Below are 13,574 nucleotides of genomic sequence, written 5' to 3' on the forward strand. Positions count from 1 at the left end.
CTTTCCTTGAATGTGAGGATAAGTGAAGTGCCCATCAGCTTTTTGTCACATGATGCTGACTTTAACTCTGCGGATAATTCTTCTTTTCCCACTTATATGTACCCAGAGGATTCATAAAGATGGCCAGGGAATTTTCGTTTATGATAAAATAGAGCTCCGGATATATGAGAACGCCACCGTTGGGAGTGTTGTGCTTCCTGATCTTCGTGAGTATTTACAAATCTCTCCTGATCGTCAGGTTCGGCTAGGGCCAGGTGCATTTAGCTTCTTCTTTTCTCTCACCGAAAACCACTCATTGCTTGTGCAGAGCAGTCTGGACTTGGAGTCTGGGAAATTGTGCCGAGCCGAGGAGTCCTGTTGTCGCTCTGAGGATGTGGCCAAGGAAGACAACTACCTACCCTACAGCCACTTTGCCCCATCTTGCAAACTAAGAGCTGTCGTACTGGCAAACAACGGAGAATCGACACCTCTTAAACCAATTGGGTGGATAGTGGCAGCTATCCAGGACCTGAATGATCACGCGCCCGAGTTCGTACTCCCAAAAAGTGAAGCTAATTCTGTAGTTCAGCGCATTCATATATCATTTATTGAAGGTTTTAAAGGTGTTGGTGAAAAGTTTCAGTTGCCAACGGCCAAGGATAAAGATTTCCTTCCAGAAAACTCAATGGTAACTTACTCAATAGCCATGAAGAAATCCGACTTGGTTGATTTTTTGGACTCCGCACGAAACGAGATACCAGCGTCCAGTGGTTCCCCAGCATGGGTGGGGGTGGGTCCCTTTCGACTTATGTACAAGCCCAAAGAGGACTGCCTGACCCTTGAGGTGGCCAAAGAGCTCGATCGAGAATCCCAATCTGAGTACGAACTGGCCCTCGAAGCAGAAGACGGTGAAGGACAGAAAGCCATCTTAATTATCCAAGTTCATGTCCTTGATGTTAATGAGTACGAACCAAGGTTTGTTGATGTAAGGCCAATTGGTTCAACCAAGATCTCCAAGACATTGGATTACAATAGACGTGTAGTCAAAATTTACGAAAATGCTACAGTTCACTTGCCCTTTATTCAGGTCATTGCTGAAGACAAGGATGCTCCACCAGCCAATCAAATTGCATATAAATTCTCACCCAGCTTTCAACTGAGTGAGGCTGCTTCGGTGTTTTCGATTGACTCGAATACTGGGAAAATTAGTCTGGAAAGGCCTCTTGACTTTGAGGAAACCAAACGTTACGTGGTAACTGTTCAGGCAACAGATGCAAACTGCCCTATATCTAATTCCGGAGATAAGAAGGTACTACCTCAGTCATTGCAAAAGGTCACCGAAGCTATCACCAGCAGTATTACAAAGGAACCCAAGACTGCAACAATGACACTTGAGATAGTAGTTAATGATTGCAATGACCATGCACCGGAAATAAAACTGCAAGGCGCTGTCAGTAATGCTGCAGATTCTGTGAGGGCGGGTGTGGATGAATTGACTGTAATGGAGAATGCACCACCAGGAACCTCTCTGGTCTTCTTCAGTGCTACTGATCGCGATCAGGGAGATGCTGGTGTCCCTCAATGTCATTTGCTCAATTGGACCGAAAAGTTTCGGATCTACAATTTCCCCGACTTTTTTAGTTTGGAAACAACAAAGGAACTAGATCGTGAAATTCAACCCCAATATCTCTTAACAATTGAGTGCTACGATAATGGCAATCCCCGTCAATACAGTCAGAAACAACTTAGAGTCTCGCTTTTGGACGTAAATGATGAGGCACCATCTTTTCAACATCCATTCTATTCTTTTCATTTATTGGAAAACAGTCCTCCTAGGACAAAGCTTATTCCCGTCAGTGATGGCCACACTAATCCAGTTGTTGCATTTGACAAAGATATAAATTCAACACTCACCTACCACCTAGAACCAATTACAACCGTTGATTCGGATCAAAGAAACATGTTCGATTATCAGTTATTTGATGTAGACGCTGATTCAGGAACACTCATTACAAAGGGCAAATTGGATAGAGAACAAAAGGCCAATCACAAGTTTAATCTCTGTGCTGATGACGGGATATATAAGGCGTGCACAAGCATAGTCGTCCATCTTGACGATGTGAATGATAATCCCCCCTTATTCGAGAGAGAAACATACATAATCCGGATTGTTGAAAACACACAGTTCTACGAACCGCTTATTACTTTTCATGTAACGGACGTAGATACTGGGAATCAAGGCTTCTCTATGGCAATTGAGGCACCACAACTTACAAGCAACGCATCAGATATAGAGAATATTACAGATACTTTATACCACTTCTCTATTCGTGATAATAAGCTGTTTTTACGACAACCTGTCGATAGAGAAGCAAAATCTCACTACCACTTCTTTGTTCGAGTTACAGATTTGCAAAATTCGGGCTCAGACCGTGATCAAGAAGGTCTTTCGAGCACAGCAGAGGTTTTTATTGAAGTTTGTGACACTAATGACAATGCTCCAATTTTTGTATTCCCGAATGCCAGTGCTGCCAATGAAGGTGGGAATCAGCTGAATGTCTCCTGTCGTGAAACTATGGGCAGTTCCGTCGGTCGCATTGTAGCTATTGATTTAGATCTTGAACAAAATGGCACTGTTGTATACTCTGTTATCCAAGGTCCAGTCTCAAATGAACTCTTTTATCTTGATAAACAGTCCGGTGAGCTCTTTGTCAATTCAGGAAGGCTCAGTGAGAACTGCGACTCAGTTTTCCTTCTGGTCATTTCTGCTGATGATATGGGACCGCCAAGTAGTAAAATGGGTCGCCCCATTCCAGTTGAGCGGTTACTTGTAAGACTTCAAGACCAGCCCACCCTTGCTGAATACATGTCTCTGAACTCCCAACAACCAACCAATACGAGAGGGCGCAATGATTCCAGGGGTGACAAAAAGTACTTTGGCTTACCCGCTAAAACAGTGCTGAGTGTCGTGCTCGGAGGATGTATTGTCTTCCTTACTGGACTCTTTTTAGCATGGCTGATTCTGACTCTTATCAGTAGGTCTAAACGCAGACGACGAGAAAGAAGAGAGGAAACCCCATGTCAGGCGGTGGCCTCACAGTGCTGTGAGGCAAGCACATTCCTATCAGGCGGTAAACACGAAATATTTGTCCACCCGGCAGGCATTTTTCCCCATGGATTGGGTCTCAATGGAAACAGACAATTTTTACAGTGCACTCTGGGCGAGAAAGATGAAGGCGTGGGACTCAGAGGTGCGTTTTTTCATTAAACTACCTCCCTTTACCTATCTCTTCCATTATTCTTGAAAATGAGATTGAAGAAACCAACATCGCACACGCATTGTTTTAAACGAAGCAAGGGGAAAATCCTTAATTTTGGCAGTCTACAAGGCTTACGTATAAATCCTTCATGCCTTCGAGATTTCTCTTGTATTAGCCAAAAATACTATGCTCGAATCATAGTGAATTTGCAAAATGCACAATTTAGTGTACGCAGACCATTTTTGTACATGCAACTTCAACCTGGCCATTGGACACAATTTGAACTGCAAATGGACCAGCACAAGGGGTATTTTTGTCATATCAAACTAGCTACATACATATCTCCTTAGTATCTTCCCATTCTTCTGGTTATCCATTACATATGCCGATTTGAACTGCAATGTAGGAAACTTAATGCTGCCAACCTTCATTAATACATTATTTCATCACAGACTAAGATACATTTCCAATTTTCTATCAACAGATTAGTTCTTCCTTAAGGTTGATGGGTTTCGCGGGTGGTACTCAACAAGGTCTTCCATTATAGCCTTTCGAATTCCACTTTCACTACCTAAATGCAGTTTTTATTTTAAGAAGAATGCCCTTTTTTAAAATGCCCGAAATTCAACGAATAAAGGTTATAAGTAATGCGAATATGGAAGCGAAACAGTTCTGTCGACTGCAAACGTTAACACAAACCCCTCCCTCCCCCTATTTGCCTTCTGTGATACCTGAGCATGTGTTTTATAAATATTTGACAACTAAATTTCATTGATATTTAATCGCGTTCTAGTACCACTTTTACAGGATATAGACTGAACTACTTGACTAAATCCAAAATACATTACATAACTATTGTGAAAAAAATATCTTTGTAGTTAGTGGTCGACATTGTCTTGCATTTACAAATGCCAACCGGGCAGTATGTCTACATGGTTTAACGATTAACTCACTTTTCCAAACAGCTTATATTATATTTTTAAGACTAGCTCGTGTATTAAGTGCTGGTGTCGAACTCGGAGGTTAATCATTTTAAAATTTGTTTGGTTTTAAACTGACTAGCCAAAAAAATTTTGCTGGATTGTAACAATACTTGTCTCGTGTAAATACGAATTTCTCTCATAACTTCCTACACGCGACGAATGAGCCAAGCGTATTTGATGATGAGGAAAAGGCGATGATCTACTCAATTTCGGGCTCGTCGTTCCCTTGGTTTCTTCTAGGAGAGCTTTGTAGAAGTATATTTCTTTTCATTGTTCATCTCTAGTGACGCAATCCTTTATAGAGTTCAGGTATGTGGCAATTCCACCCACAGCTAATCGAGTCACTGGTGTCATTTTTAAAATGTTAGCATGGTTTAGGGTATAGTGCTATAAATTTTCTGTAGATGGTGTAGATGCAATTTCTGTTTCATTGGTTGCATTTTCGACTACATGCCTAGTGCGCGATTATAAATTGTCGACAGCCTAAGATGCAGCATAGTAAATCATAAATCAGGTGAAAGTGAGTTTAGTATATATAAGCCTTCTCATTTGGTAGTTTATTTAAATAGAATATCATTTCTAACTTCTTTAATTCATTTGTAAGTAAATATAAATGGAACTGACAAATAGTAGGGGAACAATATCAACTATTTCCTCCAAGATCTGGGTCGTGTCCACAATAAAAAATTTGAGCATAAAATCAAACCCCAATGGAATTTTTAAACAAAACTCGAAATGCCCTTATTGAAACCCACTTTTTCTAAATTCCACTGACCTCGCATGTGACCTAATTCGCGTTTGTTTTGATATTCATACGTAACTAGTAAAACTACCACTTTTCTTAAGCTTACTTGTGGAGTCGTGCGCGGTCGATGCGACCCCTACCTTCAAAGTTGTGTCCCCCAGCCTTCAACACCACTGCCAAAGTAAAAACCGTGTGTGGAACCATTCCCCTCTCTCGCTTTCCATTTTGGGCCATGGTCACCCATATTTCATTGCTCTCTTGATGGTTACTGCATGCCTTAGGTCAATTGCCATTACTGAAGGCGGGTCCTTAAACAAATAAACACCATATGAATAAAACCCATTGTGTGATGAGCTTATGGTCATCCTCAATGTCTGGCTTCAAATCCCAAATAGTTTTTGAATCCGGTGGTGCGGCAATCGGGTTGTTAATGAGAAGAAGAGTTTCTTCAGCTAAGACCGAAGCATAATTAACTGCCTTGAAGCAGCGACAGGAGCGCATATGTAGAAAAAGTCACTTGGGCAGGTTTGTGAAAGAATATTTTTTGCTTTTTATCAAAAAATGGGACAGGTTTTTAGTGAGTACTGATAACATACGTTTTTGCCAAAAATGACTAAATTTACAATCAGACGAATTTCAGTATCGGTTGTCAATTAATCGCTTACACATTAAAGTACATTGAAGGAATTTTTCAGTCCTCAAACAAAATATCTAGTTCAAAAAAGCATTAGGTTTCCTACACCAGATCACATTATAACTTGATACCTTTTTTCTTTATTTACTAGCAGTAGGTTATTTATTCCTGTAAACCAAACAAGTACTTTACAAACTCACTAAATGTGAATTAAAGAAAATGTTAACCAAGACTTTCACCCCTGTGTTTGTAAAATTATGCTTGCTAAATCCATTTACGATGTTCATTCTTAGTACACCATCCCGCTGCATAGTAAAGGCATCAATACGCCTGAATCAGACAAATCATTAATCAAGAGATCACACATATTCATTTGATGCAGAATTGGACGCAGATGGGTCGGTGTCTTCTGGAGCCAGTCCTTACGGTCAAGGCCTCAATGTTAACACAAATCAGTCTTTGAATACTGGTGGATTTATTTCCCACACCTCAACTACCACTATGGGTAGTCATATAAGTCGGTCATCGCCCATGAATTACAAGACAGCAGTGACACGAAGTGCGGTTGAGGTACATTTGCCTTAAGTTTCTGTGTTGTTCTGCAATTTTATGCTAAGCTACTTAATTTAGAAAGTGTCAAAGCTGCTACCAAGTGATTGGTTTAATAGACCTCAAGAAAGCATTATCGGATTTAAGGCAGCAAATGCCCAGTTTTATATCCTTCACAAAATTTAAACTCTGGGCAATTCAAAATTGTGCTAATTCAAAATACTATTGCTGAATAAATTTCATGGCGTGAAAGCACGTTGATAAATATGTTGCTGTTGAATACTGAGTGAAAAAAATCACATAAAGATAAGAAGTAGCTAAGAGGTGGAATTCTTGTAAATGGCGTGCTCCACATACTCAAATATGTAAACTGGGGACTGGAGCATATCAGCTAAACCATCAAATTTGATTTCTGTTATTTTCCAGGTAAATGCAACGCTTTATTAGATTTGTTCACTAATTCCTACCTTAAGAGTTAACATTAACCCAAAGTGATCATTATGTCAATATGAAATCCACAATACGCTATTACCCATGTCATGTCCAACCCACGGTAACCCTATTGCATTAAGACCTAAAAGTAGTAATTGTGAATCCGCCTTTATAACGTGGATCCTAGTTTCTTTTACAATTGCAAATGTGCTTTTATAGCAGGCAGGGTGGAATAAGGTGACGATAGTCAATACCCCGGGAACAAATGCGACAGCGAAATTATCTGAGGAGAAAAGCAACTTCGTAGTAGTGCCTGGTGATGCTGTTCACGTCCCGGCTTCAGGTGGGTTGATTATTTTTCCCTTTTAAGTCTCATGTAAGGGGAGTGACTTTACCATGGCCAAAATGAATAAAATAGTCTTATAAATGCCACCAATTAAATTCGACCAAAAATCAATATCGGTAAATACCCAAAGTTGTCACTCGTCAATCTCACGAGCCATTCTAAATTTACGTTATCATGTACCTAGTGAGCTTCTGTCATCCCACCGAATTTCTTCGTAAATCGCCCAACATATTCGTTATACTATGTAAATCTGCCGTTTGGACTTTGTCCGCTTTTTCAACATTCGTAATACCAATACAAATCTTTTGCATTTCACTCCAATTCTTAAAGCTTGATCACCTGAATAAATGTTTGTGTTTTGATTTTTGCAAATACATGCTAAAAGCACTGGGTACCAGACTTGAGCATGACCAATATCAGTTTTATTTTGCACATTTATCCACACCAAAATTGCTTGGAGATTGCTTTTCTCAGCTTTGATTGCCCCTGAAATTATGCCGTGACCCCTAGCCATCAGAGGAAAATCGTGAAAATTGAATGACTGAAAATAAAATTCCGCAAAACATCGGAAGGTTTGATGGGAATTCACACAGCTGCACACACGCGAGAAAATTTATTTTAAGTTGATTGAGTGGAATCGTTTCAAGCTTAGCGCTTCCCACTCTTTCAGCGCATTATGCGGTCTTTGAAATGGCTTTCGGGTCTCGCGCCATACATTAAAACTTCTTGGTAAATCGGTTATCCGCCATCTTTTCGATTTGCTTTTTGAAACAAAATGTCTATTTTTATAAGGCATTTTACTTCCCCCAAATTTTGCATGAATGGAAATTTCCTGTTTTTTTTCCTTGGCACATCTACGATCACTGAGTGCAATTTATCTCCATCAGTGCTCGCTGGTTGCACGCTAAACTGCTACTAAATAATGCATACAATGTAGATATTAAAAGGGGTCGTTAGAAGCAAAGTATTCATTTTTATGAAATTCTGAGCCATCTGAGGCATTTAATATCCGTTGCCGCCCTTATTTTGCGTAAAAACATAATGTGCTTTTTCTGTGCTTGGTCAATGAACATTGCTTGTCACCCGGCTCAGCTTGTGTATTTTTCCCAAAACCCGCTTATCTCCAAAGCCCTCTTTTTGAGGAAGATAGAAATCGAAAGTAGCTTGGTAAAATATAAACGTCCATAAATGGAAATTTGATTGAGCTGTTACTTATTATTTTACAACACATAAACATTTATACTTTAAAAACACGTCCATAAAAAATAGTATTAGCCCCATTGGCATCGCAGGCTTATTGTTCCGATATAAATCCATGGTCTCATGAATGTAATATACCACAAAATGTAGTGTAACGCACAAATAAAAAAAGAGTTTATTATTTCAGCTTGTAGTGGTGGCTCCACACGTTATCTCCTGTTTCCGGCACTTTCGACGCCCTCAACAGCGATGATCAGCGTGGCAAGCACGTCACACACCGACACCGCGGCTCACTCTCTCCTAAGACCCAATCTAAACATGAGTGCCGATTCATCATTCGATCCTCGACGTAGGTCCCAATGCGTCTGTGAGGAGGATAAAGAAAAGCCCTACCAAAATAGTGCAGTTAACATTTCTTTTCATCCATTTCTTACCCCTCCACTCAAACGCAAGTCTTTGAAGCCAAGAGAAACCGATGAAGTTTTGGAAAATGTACACTTCATGTTTGCCGATAATCAGTACACACCTCTTGCCGAAGCATCTACATCTTCCCAGGTGCCATGTGAAAATCAGTATCTAATTATCACGAGCAGAGGAACTGAAATAGCTCCAGTGTATAATACAATTGGTAGGACAGTGCCTCGTGGTTCCTCCCTCCCAAGTAGCCTACCTGGATGTTCGTGGTCGCTAGAGAGGGTGAGTAGTGGGAAGCAGGCGGTGCTCAACCACATCGATGAAATCAGCGGTGTGTTATTGGCTCCCAGTGTGTCTTCGCCCTCTCACTCACCAAATTCAGCGCTGAACAACAGCGTGCGGTTCGCCTTGCATCCCAAATCCATACACCGATTCGAGGATGTCAATCCTCCCGTTGCTCCAGCAACAGCCCACCTCCGAGCAGACTATATATCGCTTGAAGACCTTTTTAGTTCCTGTGTGTAATGTGTTTGATGAAATCACCAAGTTTATATTTGCAGATGGAAAATCTGTCTTCCATTGTATAATTGAACCGTTAAAATTTGGTATCGTATTCAACTTATTTTTTGTTTCTCATTTTCTCGACAGTTTTTGCTAACTGACTTTACATGAATCAGTTCGGTAAATCAAAATTTTGTCTCATTTGACATCATTTCTCGAGGGCTTGTCTGGTGCTTATCGAAACGGACCAAATTTAGCCTACCCTATCCACAGTACTGCATTAGTAAAGGACTTGCTAGTGGAAACTGATACATACGGCCTCGAATTCGACAAAAATCTAGTTATTTAATCGCTGGGAATGAATGACGGCCTCTATGAAGAACAAATTACAGCATCATTTTAGCGTTGCACACAATTGTTTTGCATGTAGCTTATGAGCTGAGCCGTCGCGATTGGTTTTGAGTTTGGTGCTTGTGACGATGGGAGGTAACATATTACGTTCTACTAAGGAGACTAGCGGTGTGCATACGATTAATGACATCATTCCAGTCGCCTTCCCTTGTATCGTAAAATAGCTGACTCCATGTTTATTTTATTCTTATTATTACCATTACCAGCGTTATATCACCTGATTTGACACTTCGGGTTTCGCATCACTTAGTCAAGTATAAGCCAGTTAAAGGGCTTGGTCACAAAATAAGCTTACCTATGCTCAAACAGGCATAATTTCATTTTTAAAAGTGATAAATACTTTAATACATGTAACACAAAAATATACACTATAATTCATTTAAAGCACGTCACTTACCCGGATTGGCACTCATTGACTAGAGTTTGGGCCCATAGTTTGCTGTTACCGAGATGACGGTTCTACAAATTTATGCAACACCCGTGACTAACCATAAGTGTACACAGTCCTAAAACTTGCTACAGTTCCACAAATACACCTCTGCTTTTGAAATGATAAAAAATGATTGGCAAAAATTTTCCAAAACCTAAGGTTTAACTTATTTACTTAAGGTGTTTCAGAGCTTGCATTTGCAACGCATTTTATATGGGAAAAACTCCCTGAAATATCACCTCCCTCAAAAGCAACTCGTTAGAGGACCATTAATCTCACAAGAGACCAAATGTCAACATTCGGAAAGTGGTTTAAACCTGCAGTGAGTGGGGTCCACAGAATAATTTCATCTTTTCAATTAAAACTAAATTGAGGCTCAAATACTCACCCTAATATTGTCAGATCCTCGCGAAACTTTGAACTTTTCAAATAGAATTCCCCGATGCAGTAAGCCTCCATACACTGGTAAAAGATTTTTCCCACAGGACTTCAGGAGGAGCAGTTTAATTGTCTTCTTGATTCTCTGACAGAAATTCACTAATAAATTGTGCTTATTTTCCCTTCACTGAAGTGGTCTAAACAGTGCTAGCACGACTGCATTTCAAATTAATTGGTTTTTGAGTTTTTTAATAAGCTGTTCTTCATTTTGTGTCATTTAGTGACACTTTAAACAGCTACTTTGGGATTAAGCGCCAACCTATGGTGTTTTCTCGTTAGCAGGAAGCATAGCTAGCCTAGCAATATTATTCCGTGCTAGTTTGGCCAATATATCATATGAAGGCTTTCTTCCTCTTCTTCCTACTTCGCCAGATGGCAAATGTGTGCGACAGAAGGTTGAGTTTTATCGGCACATGGTTGTCAAACCTGTGCTCTACAATCCATAGGCACGACTCATTAGAATATTTTGAGGACCAACAGCCGACTTCATGGCTCGATCTTCACCACCTACCGCCAAAAAGATCAATCATTTTGCAGAAATGATTGATATTTCAATGCCACACATCTTCTTTTCCTGGGGTGACCATTTTAGGTAATGATTTTCCATTTCATGGCTCGACATCCTCCCAATTTAATGAGCATAAATTTCTGGATCTGTTCTATAAACTTGGGGTAATTCTTTATGCAAATTCCCTTTTATTTCGAACATTTACTATCAAAGACTAAAAAGCACTCATTTTTAATCCAAAAAATTAACCACATAAATTCTTCTTCACAGGGTACTTCTTTTGTATGCAAAATAGACGGAGGCAGTATTTGCATGGCACTGGGCTAGGAAGTTTACGGTTAAACATTGTGCCAAATTCCATCGGGCGTTTTCTGGTGAATTCAATCTGCCCTGGATGGGAGTTGAAACCCGGAATCGTCACATCCTAAAGAACGGTATTTTGAATAATAAAACAAACATTCTATACCACTTTGTGCCTTAGTGTCAGGTCAACCCCTTTCGTGTCTGCAGTGCATCAAAGCTCTAGTATAAGTGCGTTCAATTTGGGTACTGCCTCAAACCTACCTTTACCATGTAACAGGGTCGCTATTGCTGTAATAGGTGCACAACAATTATAATTTCTACCAAAGAGCAACTTAAATTTTAATGTACTGCGAGAAATGACCAAAGATATACATTTAATTCAAGATTAAAACTTTTTTTAGGGAAAATTGGCATTGCCAAGAGTGATGTGGATTATTTGAGTGCTTCATTATGCCAACACTATACTACAGAATACCACCCAGTCTTGAGAATAAAATAAACAATATTACTTGTCAATATTGGCTGGAAAAGCTGGTTTTTACGCTACTTAGACAAATGTCTTATGTTGGATTTCAGAAATATTTGGATTCTCAAATTCTTCATCTTAGCAACGACTGACTCTATATCTGCCTGTTGGCTGATTTCACACCCTTGCTCACAAAAGCAAGTAGGAATGGAAGATTACCGTAGCAACTAGCTGTGGTGCAAAATTTTTTTCACCTATCAAGATTGACTTGTCAGGGTATTCATAATGAACTCCAGTTTGCTCCATTGGGATTCAACCAATTTCCATCATCTAATGATACTTTTTCAAATAGCGGTTAATAGGCTTTACTACCCTGGGTTTCTGTTTAAGATTAGACTACAACATCAGAAATATTCATCGATTAGTTTTATTTTCACCACCTCAAAATGTCAGCTAGCTGTAATGCGTATTTTTTCGTCAGAATAACTTCATTGAAACGTTTTAACTGCAGTACAAACCTATGAGTAGATATTTTCCGCTAGATAACCGATAAAGGCAATTAATATTTCTACAAATCGTTCGACTAGGTGTATAGTATTGCTCAAACGTCTGATGTGTCGGAAATTAGGGAAGATCAGTTCATGCTTAATTACTTATTTTGCAAAGCCACTTCACAAGCGATTGGCTCTGAGTCTCCTGCTACATAAGGCTTCCTAATAAGCTTTAAATGCGCCATAACCACGAGTTACTTCTGGGGGCTCGTGTGCGTGATATATTATGGAAAAAGCGAAAACGGAGACACGATCATCACATGAAGCGCTCGATGTAAGGACACCGCGCGGGTGTACAATGAGGGCTGGTGTGGTGATACGCATGGCCTGAAGTTGGTTTGATTAATGGGGTCAAGCTGATGCGGATATACAAAAATATTTTCATGGTTATTTAAAGTTTTTCTTCGTAAATGTTAATATTTCGCTGAAATTAACTACGATGCAGGATTCAACAAATTGTGTGTGTTGAATACGAGTCTCGCTTTTAAGCAGCCTCAAATGAAAATATAGGCCACAATCATGACAACGTGATTTGATCTTTGAAACTTGCATAATCAAACGCATTTAAATATCACTTTGACAACTAATGGAACCATGATCTATGACGCCTGAAGTGTAGTGTTTCAGTACTATAAAGTCAAGAATCCGTGAACATGCCTTTTTATGAAATGAGCATACAGGTACACGTTGAACGTAAATTGTCCGTCGATTTTGTGAAAAGGAAATAACGGCTAGGGGCGAGCAATTGATGAAATAGACCTGCTAAACTTCGTCGTGTGCTATTAATTTCGCAGCTTAGCCAATTATGATCGGGTAGTGTAGCACATTTGGTTTTGGATGTTTGCTGCCTTTATCAGCCACTAAATTGGTTTATGCTTCTTTATAGCAGACAGGCAGACAGAATATTTACGTGCTGACACAAGAACCGTCGCCTCTGAACACTACCTGCACCCCAACAAGAATTTGAAACCTACTGCCAATCTTCAGTGGACAGACAACTTTATCATACGGAACCTAATCGTAAATTAAAGCATTAATCACTTGAGTTTGTTTAGCAAAACGTTGCCAACTGGTTTAAACGCTTTTCTTTCAATTAACACAAAAGCACTCATCAGTAAATTGAATTTTTTTATCTGCTCAAATAATGAATAAGTAACTAGCAGGAAAATGTGTAAAGCACTACTCCACTCATAAAGTGGACGGGCGAACAAGATGATGTTTCAGAAGTAAGTGAAATAGTAACCTCAAAGCATCACTCAACGAATGGAAGGATAATTGCCCTTCGGACATAGACAGACATAGCAAATATTTGCAACGGTCTTCCATACAAGTGCGAAAAATGCTGAACTGACATGATCTTGAAAGCGATCATTTGTCCTTACGCTTCACTGAATGACTTGTTATCTCTACAACAGACAAAATCT

At 39.6% G+C, this 13,574-nt stretch overlaps 1 protein-coding gene across 1 annotated transcript; it reads left to right on the plus strand. All coding sequences in view use genetic code 11, as the record gives it.

The window, feature by feature from the left end:
- Nucleotides 1-49: 49 nt before the first annotated feature.
- On the plus strand, nt 50-9,067 carry EGR_07897 (Protocadherin-16; the record flags this gene model as incomplete). Its single annotated transcript, XM_024497146.1, has 4 exons — nt 50-3,230; nt 5,984-6,171; nt 6,805-6,925; nt 8,316-9,067. The coding sequence occupies 4 exons, from the start codon at nt 50-52 to the stop codon at nt 9,065-9,067; spliced, it is 4,242 nt and encodes a 1,413-aa protein (XP_024348416.1).
- Nucleotides 9,068-13,574: the final 4,507 nt, after the last annotated feature.

Source organism: Echinococcus granulosus (assembly GCF_000524195.1).
Source record: "Echinococcus granulosus chromosome Unknown EG_S00090, whole genome shotgun sequence".
Classification (NCBI taxonomy): Eukaryota; Metazoa; Platyhelminthes; class Cestoda; order Cyclophyllidea; family Taeniidae; genus Echinococcus; species Echinococcus granulosus.